The sequence below is a fragment of the Piliocolobus tephrosceles genome, chromosome 9, assembly GCF_002776525.5.
Source record: "Piliocolobus tephrosceles isolate RC106 chromosome 9, ASM277652v3, whole genome shotgun sequence".
Taxonomy (NCBI): domain Eukaryota; kingdom Metazoa; phylum Chordata; class Mammalia; order Primates; family Cercopithecidae; genus Piliocolobus; species Piliocolobus tephrosceles.
The window spans coordinates 114,522,310-114,540,611 of record NC_045442.1 but is presented as its reverse complement, the minus strand read 5'-3'; the positions used below and the strand labels follow the sequence as shown (position 1 = coordinate 114,540,611).

At 42.5% G+C, this 18,302-nt stretch overlaps 1 protein-coding gene across 1 annotated transcript in view; it reads right to left on the bottom strand.

The window, feature by feature from the left end:
* CUBN (cubilin) overlaps positions 1–18,302 on the bottom strand; it is a 336,941-nt gene that overhangs the window by 7,708 nt on the left and 310,931 nt on the right. Inside the window, exons 62-66 of the mRNA XM_023223232.1 lie at positions 9,369–9,531; positions 8,814–9,019; positions 5,337–5,484; positions 4,101–4,282; positions 334–499 (exon numbers count right to left, since the gene is read on the bottom strand). Coding sequence (XP_023079000.1) covers positions 334–499; positions 4,101–4,282; positions 5,337–5,484; positions 8,814–9,019; positions 9,369–9,531 — 865 coding nt within the window. The remainder of the gene's footprint in view (positions 1–333; positions 500–4,100; positions 4,283–5,336; positions 5,485–8,813; positions 9,020–9,368; positions 9,532–18,302) is intronic.

Here is an 18,302-nt window from a genome sequence, read left to right as displayed (position 1 = left end):
CTACTAAAAATACAAAAATCAGCTGGGCATGGTGGCGTATGCCTGTAATCTCAGCTACTTGGCAGATTGAGGTAGGAGAATCACTTGAACCCAGCAGGTAGAGGTTGCAGTGAGCCAAGATCACACCACTGCACTCCAGCCTGGGTGACAGAGCGAGACACCATTTCAAAAAAAAAAAAGTAATCTGTACTTTCATGGTTAAAAATCTCTATTCTTAACATAAACGAATCAGGTACACGGGTAGCTAAAAATATAAGGTTACTTTGCCTTTTTCTGTTAGACACCTCCTGGTTTTCTCACGCTGCTTTCCCGTACAACGTGCAAATGTCTTACCAGAGGGTGATGAAGTCCAGACGATTTCATATCCACGATCAGAAGTTACACTATCACTCTTAAATCGTAGGTATAGTTCATTATTTTGAGAGAAGACAGGGCTTGGCAGCAGAGCTCCACAGTACTTGCCCAGTAATGGTGAATTGCTGTTACTTCCATTTCTCACCTTTAGGAAAGAGTCCTTCATTACTAACCTCACACTTTCTTCTCTAAGGCATATACATTAAAATGAGAGACAATTTGAATGACGACACTGTTTGGAAAAGCTTTGTCTTTTTTATAGTTAAGAATGAAGGGTTTTCTGAAAATACATGCAGAAGTCACCTTCACCTGCAAAGGGGAAAAATGTTTCACGTGTAGATCAAAAAACATTTGCATTTTGATTCAGAAATATCTGTTAACCTATAGTAATTAAAACACCAGGCAGCTTTTTTATGCCATAGTTTGTGCTGTGATCCTGCAGCCTTTGCTTATGGGGAAACATTTTGGAGAATGTAGGTAAAGTGAATTTTTAAAAGGTGGGGATGGGTGGGGGCAATGTTGCCTGCTCTGTTTCCAGTCAACTATTACACCTTTTTCAGTGTGTGTGTGTGTGTGCACGTGTTTCCGATTAAAAATTACTTGGCTATAGAGGGGCTATGAAAAAATACAATGCAAAGTATAGTAAAGTTCAGAACGAAAGGAATTTCTATATGGGCAAAGGACAGAGTTATAAATCTATACAATGTCTGTTGTTAACTGTGTTCTACAAACACATTCCCAGGCCTCGTTGCTTTTTTGTTTCAACTTATTTTTGAGTAGACACATATAAAAACAGGAGATGAGCTGGTGTTTTATGGGGAGAGAGAACCACATTGTGAACTGAACCACTTTCTGTCCCCCAGCCTGGCTCCTACCCTGCATTCACAACCAGCCCTTCTTCCAGGAGGGCTCTCGACACTTCCTACAGAAACGTTACACAGGCAATGTATGCTGGAACCCGACTGACATGTGGAAATGCTGACTTTACTGATCTATGTATTCAAAATATTGGAAGTTCCTCTGTTCCCTTTATAATTCCATGGTTTAAACTTTGGTTAATTGGTTAATTGCTGGTATCTTAAGTCACAGATTTAAGACATCTTGCTGGGCTGTGTTGATCAGGTGAGATTCCTTTTAGGTCTATGTAGTAGCCAATGGGAGAGAATAATGCCTTTTTAGTGCTTTGGGGATTATTCTGCTACGCGTTTAAACAAAGTAGCCTTGCCATGACAGAGTAGCCAGTCATCCACTAGAAGATGGGAGGGCTGCCATATATAAGACCTGCCAGCACCATCCTCTTGAGTTTGGGTGTTTTTCCCTTGGGGTCCTCTTTTAAAATGCCGTTGCTCTGAGAGGAGCAGCGAGATATTAATTTCCACTGACATTGCTGACAACTTGTCTTATTCACTTTCCTCTTCTAGGAGGAATGGGACCACCGAGAGCAGCAGGCATCTCTGGGACATCAGAGGATCCTGAAAGGGGAGGTGAAGGCAGGAAAACACTAGCAGATTCCAAGCATGGTCTAGAGCTCAGCCCTGGCTTGGGAGTAACACAGTAAGAATCCTCAGTCAGACATTTCCGTTCCCCCTGCAGTTCACAAGAACGGAATGCTGAGGCTTCCTGGTACAACTGCCGAGAAACTATGCCTACAGTCTTCCCACTGAGAGCCAGATGGGGCCACATTTTAGAGGCCTAAGTGGTGGTTTCCTTTCTTTGCTTATGGGACAGGAAGTTTCAGATCTATTCTGTGGAGTAATGACGGACAGCTAGGAGGAGGAGTTCTCACTCTCCATGGCTGGAAAGCAAGGCTTTGCTTCCCAGCATCTATCAGGCAAATGGCAAATGCTGACTCTGATCAATAATGGTCCATTCAAGCTGGAGTGAGTTAAGAGTTCGTTGCACTGTGACTCCAACCTAACGGGATTATTCCATCTTTCCTCCAGATCCCGCTCCCCTCATTCTTTCTGCTTCACACTTCATATAAATATTTGGATCTCCATGGTGGGAGAGGTACATAGGTCCAAGTTGAATAACCTGACCGGCACAAAGAATAACTGTATTTGTCTCTTCATTTCCTTCCTGCTACATACATCTTTTGGTCTCCCGTCACGGTGAGTATTCCTTTAGAAAAGGCATGAGCTTCCTCTGAGTGTTATTTATAGCACTATATGTTAAGGCTATTGATTCATAAAGGATTTAGATGAATTCCAAAGGGGAGAGCTTTCCAGGATGATAAAACTCTGCATCAGGAATCATGTTGAAGCTAAACCCATATGCAAAGACCATGTGCCGGGACACCCTTCCTGGACAGGCTGGGCAGAAGGTGACAGCAGCCCTAGAAGCCAAATCAGATGAGGGGGTTGCAGGAGAGAAAAGAAAGAAGAAAGAAAAGAAAGAAGGCCCTTGGTGCTAAGAAGCTGAAGATGTTTTGTTGGGAACAAAGGCTGAAGCTACCAAGAAACTAGCAGCTGAACAGAAGCCCGCTGGAAAGAACCCTCCCACAGAAGGAAAGGAGCCTGCTGCATACACCGGTACATTTGTTTATGCTACAAAGATCAAATCATCTTGGGCAGCTTATTTTGAATGAAGTCCTGATCAAAGAGGCAGTGAGAAAAAAAATAAAATAAAAAATACAACTCCAGATCAGGTGTAGACGAACAAGCACACTTTTTGGAAACTTTACTGAAGACTCTTGTGTGGTGAAACAAAGCCAACTGAGAGACGGTCAGGTTGAGGTTTAGATTTAAACTCCACTCACAGAAGAATTCAGCATCCTTATGCTCTTGGGTCTTAGGTTCCATCTAAGTACATTTCCTAAGGATGAATGTATTTTCAACAGAGCTTGCAAAGCTTACAACCCCATGAGCTCTGGGGTTTTCTGGCAAAACACAGGTGCTGAGTTCCACACACTGGGTCCACATCAGATGAGGCTAATTCAGACTGTCTCCTGCCTATAAGCAATGATGTTCATGTCCCATCTCACATGCCCAATGCAGGCGATGGGGCAGAAAGAGCACAGAGGGAGCTCATCGGGGGCACCGGAGGACCCCAAAGGTTCAAGCCCAAGAGGCGCATGGCTCTGCCTGCTCCAGGTGCAAGGGGGGCTTCTCTCTCAGTGTGTCCTGGGGTGGGAGTGTAGGGTGGGTGGGTGGAGGATGGGCAAACAGCAAGGTTACTTCTGTGCCCAAAGTCAAGCTCTGGAGTTGTGGTGGAGAAAGGACAGAGCACACCTCCTGTGACCAGGGAGCACTTATTCAAGGAAACACTTGTCTTTAGAGGATGTTGACAATGCCCCAAACTTACTGTATCTCTCAGGGAAATGACGTGAGCTATTTGGTATCATTCTGTTTCATTTGAAGAATCAGCATGTTGTCCTTAGACTTCCCTCTGATCCTTTTATGTCTCAACTTACATATTGCTCTCTTAAGCCTTCTAATTCCCAGACTGAGTTAGGGACTCCTACCCATGCTGGACCCAGTTAGTCTTTTACACATTGTGCTGTAATTGGCTATACCCCATCGGTCCTTCCCACCAGACTACGAGTCTCCTGAGGGCCCTGAGGTTCCCAATTTCTGGTGTTTGGACTGGTGCTCTGTAAATGTTTAGGGAATAAAAGGGTAATGAATAAATTAATGAAACAAGTAAGAATCATATAGTATTAGCAGCGCTAGAGAAAAGATGTAAAATCTTATGTGATCCACCATCTTTTAAATAATTCATTCAAATGATATTCAAATGCATGTTACCTCCAAGAAATCATTTCTGCATTCAACTGAGTTCTCGATGCCAAATGAATGAAAAAAGAGAGAAATGGTGTGGTTCTGGGGGGCCGTGACAGTAATGGTGCAATCCATGTCACTGTTATAGTTATCTGGCCATCCCGGGCTCTTCAGGTTGCCAAATGCCTTGTGATAGTCTCTGTTGCAATCTTAGAGGAAAAATATGCATAATTAATGTATGCATTCCAGTATGTAGTGCTCTTTCAACTTCACAGAAATCATTCAAAAAGATCATTACATTTAAACAAACTTTAGAAAAAGTAATCCAGCTTCTTTATCTTTGAGATCATTGAGACCCTGAGCAGTGAAGTGAATGGCAAGCGGCACACACAGGTGCAATGCAGCAGCTCATTCACAAAAACACCCCTACGGGAAGCACACACAGGAGGCTTCTCCTTTAAAGACAAATACTGGAGCATCCTTTGAACTTTCTGATCACACGGAGGTGGAAGTGGCTAGCATTCAGACTCTCTTTTCAACAAGGACGCTACCTCCAAGACAGAGTTTTGCACAAGGATTTTAAATCCATTGGTGAGTTATTTGTGGCAAATCATTCTTTACCTTTTTTATATTTGTTTTTGGTAAAAAAAAAAAAAAAATACCAAAAGTACTTTTGTTTGTTTTAACCAAAGGCAGCTTTCATTTGAATCAGTTCAAAATAAGTAGTAAATAAAGTGTTCTGTGAAAATAAACTTCTCAGTGATAGTAATCAGGTAGCCCTTTCAAGGATTTTTGATTTTTACAAAATGATTTTCTAAGATTTTCAATTTTGTGAAAATACTAAAAACCTTTGAAATATAAACTTTAAATGGGTAAACTGTATAATATGAGAATTATATTTTGATAAAGCTTTTGTAAATAAATATATATATTTCTTGTAAATAAAAATATATATTCAATGTGGTTAGGTGGATAATTAAAAAGACAACTGGTATATTTTTAAAATCCACTATATACTCTGAAGAAAATGCTAGCATTCTAACCATCTTGGTTAGTATTATATTCTCTTTATCGCTTTAGAAACCAACTTTAGTAATTTGCGAAATTGGGCCTGGGTTCTAGTTAAGAGATGGCTGTGGTTTTTGTTAACAAATCCTAATTTACTCACAGGAGTCAATTCTAGAAATAACTGTAATTATTCTAGGAATAATTGTAATGATCATGGCAGCTTTTCTGAATAAAAGATGAAGTTCCAGGGCTCACCTGCTATCTGATAGGTGAAACTCATTCTAGAGTTTCTGTTTACAACTCCAGATTTGAAAATGACAATTGCAGTCCTCATAGAAGAATAAAACACTGGCACAGCTGAAGCATTTCTGCCACAGAACTTAATTCTTGAATTTCCGTGACCCTGAAGTGAAATGGGAGCCATATCATGTTAGATTTAGTTTTAGAAGAGAACAGGCCATAACAGAAATCAGACTGCATATGAAAGTATGGCTTATTTAACCATGGAAACTAGCTCTGTTGTTGGAAGTGCTCTGCAAGAAGACTCACATTGGGCTTGGAATCGACACAAGTTGTACCTTCCCAGAGGGGCGGGAGGAGGGGAGGCAAAGTTTTTGCTGAAACCACAGACACTTCCCTGCTGAAAACAAGACCCCTCGCGTCTCATGCAGCTTCCTAGCTGAGGCCTGTGCCCTTGCTCTGAGGATCACTGGGCTGTTTGAGAGCTCACTGGATCTCCTCTCCTGGGGCTTTTGCCATTGTCCTGAGCTCCATGGGACTAATAACCACCATCGCCCTGATCCAGCCCTTGCTGCCCCTTAGCAAATCTAGTCAGAGCCTTTGGTTCCACTGCACATCCCCCAAGCCAGCCGGGGCCGTCAGGAGGTCCCGGTTCCCCTTTGTAACACTAGGGCAACCCTCGTCACCTCTCAAAAACCTGGAGTGAATGCAGTCGAATGCCCATCAGTTCTTGGGTAAAAACAAGTTGTACCAAAGTCAGGGTATTTGCAGCCTCCCTGTCACAGGAAAGTCTCTAATATCTGCAGTCCTTAGGAACTTACTGAAAGACACCACCTGTCTCTGCTTGCAAAACTCCTGTAACTGCTCAGGGGCTTCCACCCCTCCTTCCCACTGTCTCCTGCTCTTGGTCCTTGTCTAACTTTGCTGTATCCTGTGAACTTTAAAGACACTGTCAGTCATTCTCTGTATACATCCCCCGCCTTTCCACTTTGTGCCCTTAGCAAAACCTGGTTCCCCAGCAGCCTCCTGATAGAGGCTGTTCTTTCCCATGCTCCACAGTTCATTGAGTAGGAAGGGTGGGGGGCCAGCCTCAGGGGAAGGGAGGGATGCTCCATATTCCCCACCGCAGCTTCCATCCTCATCTCAAAGCTGGTTTTCCTTCGAGGGTCTCTACCTCTGGCCAAAGATATTCTCACCATTCTCATCACTCTCATTTACTTTTCTCCCAGTTACTTCCCTTCATTTATGAAAGACTTGAGGTGTCTCAGCTCACAGTAATCTCCTGCCCCCAATTTCCCTTCTGAACCCTTTAGAGGTTTCGGTATTTTTACAGACAAGCCATTAAACACCTTCACTTTGTATTTCTTAACCCCAGTGACTTCCATCTCTGCATCTCTGTTCATCTCCAATGCCAGCTAACCACCGTACATCCTCTGTAACCACCCTACACATCATTCCTTCAAGATCTGCCAATTAGGGCTGCTCTGTCTACTCTCGGATACCCCAAGAATCCCAGTTTCTCGGGGCTCATCCGTCATTGTTTGTCTTTCCTCCCTACCTACCCAGTCTGAAACCCTTTATTGTTTCCTGTATTCATTCAGTGGAAAACATTATTCAGTCATGACAAACACTGGGTCTTACTCGAGGCTGCTCCAGCTGCTGTTATGTTCCAGCTGGTGCCTCATGCCCTGAAAGTGCCATTCTGTGCCCCACTTAGTGGTCCACCCTGATCCCCATTGTCTTAGCTTCATGAAGCCGGGGGAAATTGAAAGAGCTTTCACCCAAAGAGCCTTGTTCCACTTGACTCTAAGTCCTCTAGGGTACCACTGGGTAATAGGGATTTTGTCCTGAAAACAATTACCAATGGAATAATAATAACCTAGCATCTTGTCCACCTTGGGAGCTCATCTCAGTGTCTATGCTTTGCACAAAACTCAGCAAGTCCAGGGCCTATTCAGCTGCCAGCACATCTCACACCTCTCCACACTGGAGTCAGAGAAACTGGACTTTTCTCTCCCCAGCAAGACCACGTGAGAAGCAGGGGACCCCAGATTTATAATGAAGAGGACCTTGAAAACTCAGAAGACGACAGATGGGACTCTACTAGTCCAGCATATGGGGCTTTGACCATGACATTTTACTGGAATGAACTGGGGAGGGTTAGTTGCTCCCCAAACTGCACAAAGACAATCTAGGTATTCTCAGATGTTTTCCCGGTATCCATCCTCAGTTCATGGCCACTCCCTTTACATATTTTCCCAGATAATCTCATTCTTCTCATTATTTCAATTACCTATCATGATAATGATGATTCACAAAAATCTTTGGGCCTTTGGTCAACATCCCACTTTGTATCCAACTGTGTCCTCAACATCTTATTCCAGAGGAAATACAGACTCAGCAGTTTTTAAAGTTCAAAGTGGCTTTTTGTTGTTGAGATGAAGTCTCGCTCTGTTGCCCAGGCTGGAGAGCAGTGGCACAACCTTGGCTCACTGCAACGTCCGCCTCCCAGGTTCCAGGTTCAAACGATTCTTCTGCTTCAGTTTCCCAAGTAACTGGGATTACAGGCGCACACCACTGTACGTGGCTAATTGTTTGTATTTTTAGTAGAGACAGGGTTTCACCACATTGGCCAGGCTGGTCTTGAACTCCTGACCTCAGGTAATCCACCAGCCTCAGCCTCCCAAAGTACTGGGATGACAAGTGTGAGCCACCATGCCCAGCTTTTTATGACCTGTGAGACTAGTGCCAAACAGCCTCTTTACTGATTCTCTTGTGTTCTGTATTGACCCTTTCGATTCAACCTATACGTAAATCCCACTAACTGTATTTCTCCAAGCATGGTCCGTGGAGCTCTGGTATTGGCACCAGAACACCAGAGGTGTTTGTCAAACATTCAGATAAATGGGGATTCAGTCTCTGAGGGTGGCCAGGGAGGTCGCACTTTTTTTTTTTTTTTTTTTTGAGGCGGAGTCTCGCTCTGTCGCCCGGACTGGAGTGCAGTGGCCGGATCTCAGCTCACTGCAAGCTCTGCCTCCCGGGTTTATGCCATTCTCCTGCCTCAGCCTCCGGAGTAGCTGGGACTACAGGCGCCCGCCACCTCGCCCGGCTAGTTTTTGTATTTTTAGTAGAGACGGGGTTTCACCGTGTTAGCCAGGATGGTCTCGATCTCCTGACCTCGTGATCCGCCCGTCTCGGCCTCCCAAAGTGCTGGGATTACAGGCTTGAGCCACCGCGCCCGGCCGAGGACGCACTTTTAAGATGCATCTTAACGCATTCTTAGGCACATGAAGCTTTGAGAGCTCTGGACCTACGTGACCAAGTTCAAGTTTCTCGACACCTGATTGGAGGGCTGTGTGTACAGATGAAGAACACATTAAGCTGGAACTAACTTAGAAAATTATTTAATCATGGCTTCATTACTTCAAGTGTTTTGCAAATACTGGTGAAAAGGTCACTAGATGCGACAGTCATTCATCCTGTAATTGTTACCTGTGGTGAGTCCTGAAGTGCTAAGTAATTCTGCGTGCAGTCTTGCGAGGTCAGCTGTAACGCCCACACAGTTATCTTGACCTGCTGATGTGGAGGGGCGTCAATGACCCAAGTACAGGTGGAAAATGGGACATCTGGGTCTGATGAATTGGGTGATGAAATATTTTGTGGGGTCCAAGTGGCATTGTATGTTCCACCACAAGGCACTGGGGAGGGAAGAAAAAGCAACACAGGAGACATGTGATTCATGTCGCATCTCAGGCAATCTTTAAAATTCTGTCTTCCCTGCCTCCCACCCCAGAGGAGCTATATTTTCATCACTCTATTAAGAATTCAAGGTTTATATCCTTGACTAAAGATTGTATCAAATTTGTACCTCAGATTAAACATAGAGTAATTAACATGGTGTTTAGCAATTGACATTGAGTTTAGATAGTAATTGACATTAAGTTTAGTAATTAACATTGAAATTTCGATATAATAAGCGGGGCATTCTTCTCAGTGCATAAATACATGTGTATTTCATAACTTATAAAAATGCTTCTATTTACTCACAGTCCATGATGGTGTATGTAGCATTAAATCCTTCCCTTTCTAAAACCAAATCACTGACGAATTGAACCGTAAGGAAGTTACCAGAAGAGACAAAAGGAGCAGGTAGGGTGGAACCACAAAATGTTCCAGCCAAGTTCGCATTTTCACTATCCCCATCGTATAACTGAGAAGAAAAACAATTCATTACTTCTCCATTATTTACCAAAAAGTTGCATATTTCACAGTAAATAGGATGTGAAATCACAGTAGGTCACGATTAAACATTTTACATTGATGTTCTTAGAGGTGGTTGTAACTTAGGAACAGAATTATAATTGGATTGATTATATTATGACTTTTAGTAAAAACCTGGTATGATGTCTAACATTTTCTTCCTCTTTGGGAAAGTAATACATGATTTTAAAAAGAATGTTATAAGAGTCCACTCACCCACTGCTACCTTAATCTCCACACTTACTAAGACTCTGGCCCCAGCTGCTCTGATCTCTTGCCTAGATGATCACTGGAGCCTCCCAGGAAGCCTCTGATTCTGCTCTTGTTCCTCTTTAGTCTATTCTCAAAATGTCAGCCAGAGGATACTGTTAAAATGTAAGTCAGACCAGGTCACTGCTCTGCTGAAACCCTCCTATCTGCTTCTCATCCACTCAATAGAACAGCCAAAGCCATCACAATGGCCTTCTCTCCTCTCCCACCCCTCACCTTTCTGATCTAATTTCTTATTGTCTCCACTTTGTTCATTCCACGTCTTGGGCCAAACCAGGCATGCTTTTACTTCTTGGGTATGGCATTTGCTCTTCGCTTTGCCTGGAATGCTCTTCCCTGTACATCCCATAGTTTGTCCTCGTACGTTCCTTCAGGTCTTTACTCACATATCCCCAATTCAGATGGGCGTCGTGGTACACGCCTGTAATCCCAGCTACTCGGGAGGCTGAGGCAGGAGAATCACTTGAATCTAGGAGGTGGAGGTTACAGTGAGCTGAGATGATGCCACTGCACTCCAGCCTGGGTGACAGTGCAATACTGTCTCAAAAAAAAAAAAAAAAAAAGGTATCCCCAACTCAATAAGGCCTTCCTGATGCAAACTCTCCCAACATTCCCATTTCCTTTCCTGCTTGATTTTTCTCCACACAAGTGTTATCTTCTTCTATATACTACATATTTAGCTTTTTTTTTTTTTTGATACAAGGTCTCACTCTGTTGCCCAGGCTGGAGTGCAGTGCTGCAATCACAGCTCACTGCAACCTTGAACTTCTGGGCTCAAGTGATCCTCCCACCTCAGCCTCCCAAGTACCTGGGACTACAGGTGCACACCACCACGCCTCACTAATTAAAAAAATTTCTAGAGATGGGGTCTTGTTATGTTGTCCAGGCTAAACTTGCTTATTTCATTGTCTTTCCCTCTGAAGAGAATACAAGTTCCATGAATGCAGAGATTTCTTTTCTGCTCACTGCCATGTTCCCAGTTTTTAGAAAAGTGTCTACACATGAGAGGAACTCAATAAAAATCTAATAAATAAACAAGTGCTTTGATTCCTCTCTCCTACTAGCCCTCCCAAGACTGTTCTCCCTGAGCCAGCTTTACCTCAATGTTTCAAGCCTACAACTTTAGTTATCTCTGATTCCTCTCTCTCTGTCTTCACTCCACAACCACTCCATTCTACCTTCAAAATATATCCCAGAGGGCTCCATCTCCAGGTGACCACCATCGTCCTTCACCTGTTCCCACTGAAACATCTTAATAGACCTAATTCCAGAGCAGCCATAGTGTTCTCCACTGAACTGCCTGTATGTCTGCAAACTCCAATGAGATGATGCTCCTGCTCTGTCTAAAATGCTCCGGCAGATCCCCGTTGCACCTAAAGTAAAATTCCAGCTCCTTCCCACGGTCTGCAAGCCCTGGCTGCTCTGGCCTGTGCCTCCTTCCTAGGCCACCCGCACCTCACGGCTGGCTGCACTTCCTTCATCCCAGGAGGAGGACTGCCCACGGCCTTGCTCCTGCGGCTCTTCCTTCTTCAGCTGAAGCTGAGTCCGCACAGCTAAGGACTCCCTGTCATGGGCCCTCACCTCACATGTCACCTCCTCAGAGAAGCCAATGCTATTGAATGTTGCCTTCCCCCAGCGTCATCCTGTTTTATGTTCCTATTATAAACAAAACTGATCTTATTTATTGTTTATTTGCTTTGTCCGGTCTCTTTCCCAACAAGGAGGTAAGTCCCACGGGTGGGGAGATGGAGACTCTGTCTGACTTCTTCATTGCAGTGTTGCCAGCACTCAGGACAATTTCGAGCCATGGCATCCTTCTAGAAACATCCATTGAAATAGTGGGTACTTGGATTTCTCTCAAACACATAACTAGAAAACATTTTCTTCTGAGTAATCTTCATTGTATTTCTAAAATGAGTATCTGTGTGTATCTAACTCCAAATATTAAATTCGTAACAGAGCTATGATGTGTTCAAGGCCTCAGAACAGCCAAGACCATGACCACTGACATTATTTTAAAGCGCTAGGATTATATAAGACAGGAATGACAAAAACCCGTCATTGCAAAAGAAAAAGAAATGCACCACTAGATGGCACTGTCTTTCCAACTTAAACATGATTTTAGTTACTTCAGAATCAGATGAAACTCGAGTTTCCTAATCTTCACCCCTTTGTTTCATGGAAGAACACATTTGCCAAGTTTTAGGTTATGCACTTTTTCCAGTAAACAAGTTAAAATTTCATAATAATCATTGCTGTCTTTATGATCACATTTATATTAGCAAGCATTTTTATTCTGGGACCTGTGTGCCAGGCCTCTGTGCTAGATCCTATGCATACGAGGATGTATAAAGACCTTTCTAGACCTTCAAGACGTAAGACTCTCTCATAAACAAAGGACAGTAAAGGTCTACAAATTAAATATACAGATACATATATTTGTGTATATATGCACGTATACTATATATATACACATAAATATGTGTGTATATAAATTATATACAAAATAGAGAAAAATAAGTGCCACAATAAAAGAATGGGAGTGTATCATGAGAACCCACTTGATGGAGACAGACATTTGGGTTGGCCGTTAAATGTAAGTACAGACCTTCCAGACCTGCCGTGCGCAGTTGCTCATGCCTGTAATCCCACCACTTTGGGAGGCCAAGGCAGGTGGGTGACCTGAGGTTGGGAGTTAGAGACCAGTCTGACCAACATGGAGAAACACCGTCTCTATTAAAAATACAAAATTAGCCAGACATGGTGGCGCATGCCTGTAATCCCAGCTACTCGGGAGGCTGAGGCAGGAGAATTGCTTGAACCTGGGAGGCAGAGTGAGCCAAGATTGCACCACTGCACTCCAGCCTGGGCAAGAAGAGTGAAACTCTGTCTCAAAAAAAACAAAACAAAAAAATCGACCAGACCTACAAAACAGGAAGGGTATCCCAGACAGACAGACATGAATGCCAGGCCATGGAAGTGTGAAATGCATGGCATGTGTCAACAACTTCTGACCCCCTTCACTGGGACTGGAGGCTAGGGTGAGAGAACAGGAGAAATGATGAAGTCCAACAAACAAAGCTGTGAAGTTCCATACATTTCATCCAAGGAGTCTGGATCTGATCCTACATGATGTAAGATCGGATTTGGGTTTTACATGGATAACTGGTAAATGTGAAGGAAGGTAGGAGGCAGAAGCCAGGGCTGGATGGAAGGAAATGACATATGCGCCTGGCCCCAAGCTGGTCTTGTGTTAGTTCATTCATTGCCACAGTAAGATTTCTCCTAAGTGAGTTGAAATAGCTTGTGGCCTCGGGATAACCGACATAGGAGGCTCTAAACTCCTGTGCGTCAAGCCCAAGATCTCTATCTGCTCTGTTGTTCTCTGATAACACTAAATCTCCGCTACAGACTTTTGCCAGGTTGCCCTACAGTGCATTGTGGGGTCCCCTATCCAATGATGAAGAGGGGGAATCATATATAAACTGGGATATAAATGGTGCCTTTAGGATCTACACCATTATAAGCAGCTACGGGCCACATTCTGGGAGCATACATTTCCTGGCACAAATGCGATGGACCTGGAGCTTGAATTACATTCTAAGTCTTGTGGATGTGGGTAAGTGCTGAGAAGAATGTTTTATTTTCTCAACTTTTAGAACTCTGATAGTTTTAGAATCTGCTAAAGAGCCGGGAGCATACATTTCCTGGTACGACTGCAATGGACCTGGAGCTTGAATTACATTCTAAGTCTTGCAGATGAGAAGAATGTTATATTTTCCCAACTTTTAGAACTCTGATAGTTTTAGAATCTGCTAAAGATCCTAAAGGCATTGTACAAATAATTTAGTGGCAGGCAGGCTCTGCTACGACCATGGCAAAATCCCACACTTCACCCAGCTATTGACTTGAGCAGTTAGAAAAACTGGGAAAGAAAATTTTCGGATTTTAATTTCTATGAACTTTTAATGCACAAGCACAATAGACTTTGATCCTGGACTATAATTCTTTTCAAATGTAATAATTTCATACATTAATATCCTTAGGACTTTATCTTTTAATCTTTCCCTGGGAATGTGATCACAAGAGGATTCTGATACTCTTCCTGGGAGCGGAATCTTAGAGTATCTTCATGAATTCTTTGATCTTATGGCAGAACCTCTGCTGGGATCTGCTGGGCAACACTCCAGGGCATAATTTAGTACAGGAAGAAGACTAGAGAGTGACTTTTCAGGTTTGGGGCTAAACTCTGACCCATTTTGGAATCTTCTGGAGAAAGAAAAGTTATACTAGTTCCAGATGTCTGGGAAAAAGCCACAATGAAGCAATGATTAGAATCAGCTCTACAAGAGAAGGAGTTTTCCTAGTATTGTTTTCTAAAATCTCAATGTTCTTTTCTAGTTCTTGGAGCAATGTCTAGAATATAGTAGGTATGCTAATTAACACTGATTGAATGAAAGAATGAATGAATGGTAGGTATGACCTCATGTGGACAGGAACGTGATGCCTTCCATAGACTGCTGATCCTCTCCCCAAAGATGGACAGCCCCTCCTCAGCTCCAGTGTCTGACACAGACTGAATGGTTAAGCCCGGTGCATTAAGTTAGACCTTCTCAATGAGGTCAGTACCAACCCAGAGGGAGTGTTTTGCACAAGTGTGGTGGTTTTGGGGTCATCACTATAATTTGGGGCTATAACGGACACTGAGTAATTCACAGGACAGTTTTGCAAAGTGAAAACTTATGTCCCACATAACTTTCGAATGTCCTGTCAGACATTTGTGTAAAAAAAAAAAACCAAAAACTTGTTTATAATTATTTGATCCCAGAACCTAAATCCATTTTATATATAAACACAAAAATATTTTTGCATAGTTTTGATATGCACCAAATTTCCAGAAAAGCAATTATTGTGTAAGCTGAGGGAAGACTATACTGTGGTTTAGAAATGTTTGTTTTGAGTTTTTCCACCATTTTGGAAACTCACGTTGCAGATGGTGATGCTGCTATTGGCATGTGGGCTGAAAATACAACCCACCCGTATTTGTTTAAATTTATACTTTTTATTCACCACCATTCTATATATAAAAGGAATCTATTTTATTATGTGACTTTGCGTAGCAGTGTTAGAGTATTTACATATGCGAAGACACACTATTTTATATACTTTCCTTTTATTTCTCCTTTTCATTGCCTTTGGGATAGGATAGGATTTTTTTTTTTTTTTTTTTTTTTTTTTTTGAGATGGAGTCTTGCTCAGTCCCCCAGGCTGGAGTGCAATGGCTTGATCTTGGCTCACTGCAACCTCTGCCTCCTGGGTTCAAGCAATTCCCCTGCCTCAGCCTCCTGAGTAGCTGAGATTACAGGCACCCGCCACCATGCCTGGCTAATTTTTGTATTTTTAGTAGAGATGGGGTTTCACCATATTGGTCAGGCTGGTCTCGAACTCCTGACCTCAGGTGATCTGCCTGCCTCAGCCTCCCAAAGTGCTGGGATTACAGGAGTGAGCCACTGCGCCCAGCAGTATAGTGATTTTTTGAAATTACATTATGGGTAGGTTATACCATAGATGACATTCACTTCAGGTGGGAAAGGAAGCATTACAGAATATTGGCTATGAAAAGGGGCAGTGACACCTGTAATTCTAGCACTTTGGGAGGCCAAGGTAGGTGGATCGCCTGAGGTCAGGAGTTTGAGACCAGCCTGGCCAACTTGGTGAAACCCCGTCTCTAATAAAAATACAAAAATTAGCTGGGCATGGTGGCGCATGTCTGTGATCCCAGCAACTTGGGAGGCTGAGGCAGGAGAAGCACTGGAACCCAGGAGGCAGAGGTTGCAGTGAGCCAATATCGCACCATTGCACTTGAGCCTGGGTGACAAGAGAGAAATTTCATCTCAATAAAAAAAGAAAAAGAGAAAGAAAAGGGACACTGGTGGGGTTGAGGAAAAACTGGGCAATGTTAGGATGAGGACATCTCTCTGCTGGTTCCATATTTCCCGGCAGAAAAAGTCAGCTAGGTTCATGCTCCTCTCAATTTTGTAAAGGATAAAAAAAAGGACTGAGTTTCTCTTCATTTTGTAAATCCCAGCTCAGCCATCCCCCTCTAGAAAGCCTCTCCTGAACCCCAAAACACAGCCAATCAGAGCCTCTTCTGCTCTGCCCTTCTATGTTGTTTCTATTTATGATCTTGGTCATGTTATACAACATGTCATACAACGTGACAAAAATGTCCATTATTTAAATGTATTTTATTTGTACTTTAAATGTAATTATTTAAATGTATATTATTTGCTTACATGTCAGTCTCCTACATTTTACCAGTAGCTCCTCAAGGAGCTTGAACTCTTCAAGATATGTCTTTAACTGTCTACATCTCCAGTGATGCTGGTACAGGGTCTGGCACATACCCCTGCCAACTAACTCCTTCTGCAATGGATATGATGTGGATTGCGACAGAGACCGCTCAGTGACATGCACAATTCACTTGGTGATTCAGTTACTGTAATTACTCTCCAAGTCAACCCTTTCACAATCATGATAGAATTATGAATGAATAATGGAATTGGTATGATTTTACTTGTATTATCTACCACAGAGTTCAGTTAAATTAGCTTTTCTAATAAGTGATTTGATTATAATCTCTAAAACAAATCTAAAAGTATTCAAATGTCCCATTTATCACAGAAAAATCTCTTTAATAAAGAAAGCTCCACACTCCACATTCCAAGGGCTATTCTTTGATCTGCCAGTTAACCGGTAGTTGGAAATGTTGCCAATTGAAGGAAATTGCTTTTCCAAGGGGGAAAACAAGAATAGTTCTGAACAGAATTTATTTGAAAAAAACGATATTTTATTTTGAAGCAAGAAAATAACTCCTTGTTTTTGATATTGCAGTTTCTGACCTGGATGAATTGCAGAAATTCAGAAAATGACAAGCTGTTTTGATGACATTATCAAATCACACTCCATAAAAATGTATCTTAAAAGTAAATCCAATCAACTCTTCTAGCAGGGCCATACTCAAAACATTCTACAAGAATTTAAAATTGTAATTATATATGCAAATCCATTATTTTTAGTTTTTAAGAAAAAGAAATTCCATAGTGCCCATGCCTATTTGGAATTACTCCAAGGGGGGAAAAAAAGGGAGGTAAATTTATTTATATTTATGTCAGGTACAGTGCTAAACGCTCTAGTACACATAATTTTAATCCTCAAAACCGCCTTTCACGTTAGGTACTATTATGTGATTTAAAGAAAAATAGATGAAATGATGAGGAATCGGGAAGATTAGGAAATCTGTCTGACAGCAAAATTGGGCTAGAGTTCTCATACTGTCTGTCTCTAAACCTTATTACCTTTCTGTAAAACCAGGGGAGCTCTCAACAGTTTCGAATTCAGCTTTAGGACTGCTCTAGTCATTTTGGTCTCTCCCAGTCTTTTTTTTTTTTTTTCTGAAAGTATCTTACTCTGTTGCCCAGGCTGGAGTGCAGTGATGTAATTACGACTCACTGCAGCTTCTACCTCCTGGGACCAGGGGATCCTTCCACCTCAGTCTCCTGAGAAGCTGGTACCATAGGTGCACACCACCACACCCAGATAATTTTTTTGTATTTTTTGTAGAGACAGGGTCTCACTATGTTGCCAGGGCTTGTCTCAAACTTCTGAGCTCAAGCAATCAGCCAACCTCTGCCTCCCAAAGTGCTGAAATTACAGATGTTGAGTCACCGCACCCGGCCACCGCACCCGGCCAGCCAGTCACCGCACCACTCATTTTAGGAAAGGAGAATTCAACCGGAATTGACATTCCTTGCTATCTTTAGTCTTTCATGAACTCCTCTGATCCAGCTTCTGTGCCAATACTTTATTAAAATGGTTGTCATCCAGAGCAATGAGGCTGTTCTTCATCTCTTCCTTTCTTGGCCTCTACTTTACAATTTAATTGTATTGACCATCCATGACTTGTAAAAGAACCCTCCTGCCCCTTGACTTCAGGGATACTACACTTTTCTTGGTCTTCACATTTATTTTTTCATGACATATCTGTTTCTTTTCCTGCCCCTTTTGCCTTCTCCAACTGCCTCCTTGGATATCTTTCCTGGAGCTGAGAGCCTGACTCTGGAATCCATGCAGACTCCCTCTAAGAAAGCATCCTTTCTCCTGATGGAAGGAAGGCTCTTTGCTGCATCCTCTCTATTCATGGAGCTGTCTTCTCACTGGAGCCCCATTCCATTCTCTGCCCACTGCAGTGTCACTTGTCTGTGTTGCTCTCACCAAAACCACACTGTTATTTTTCTGGTCTCTCAACCTTAGCCCTTTTCAGAGTAAAAACATAAGCATATAATTAAGTGCTCAAATGGGTATTCCTTCCACACATTTTCCTTCCTTTTCTTTTAAAATAATTTTCTTTAAAGTTTATTGCAATCCTAGAACTTAAGTTTATCTTGCACC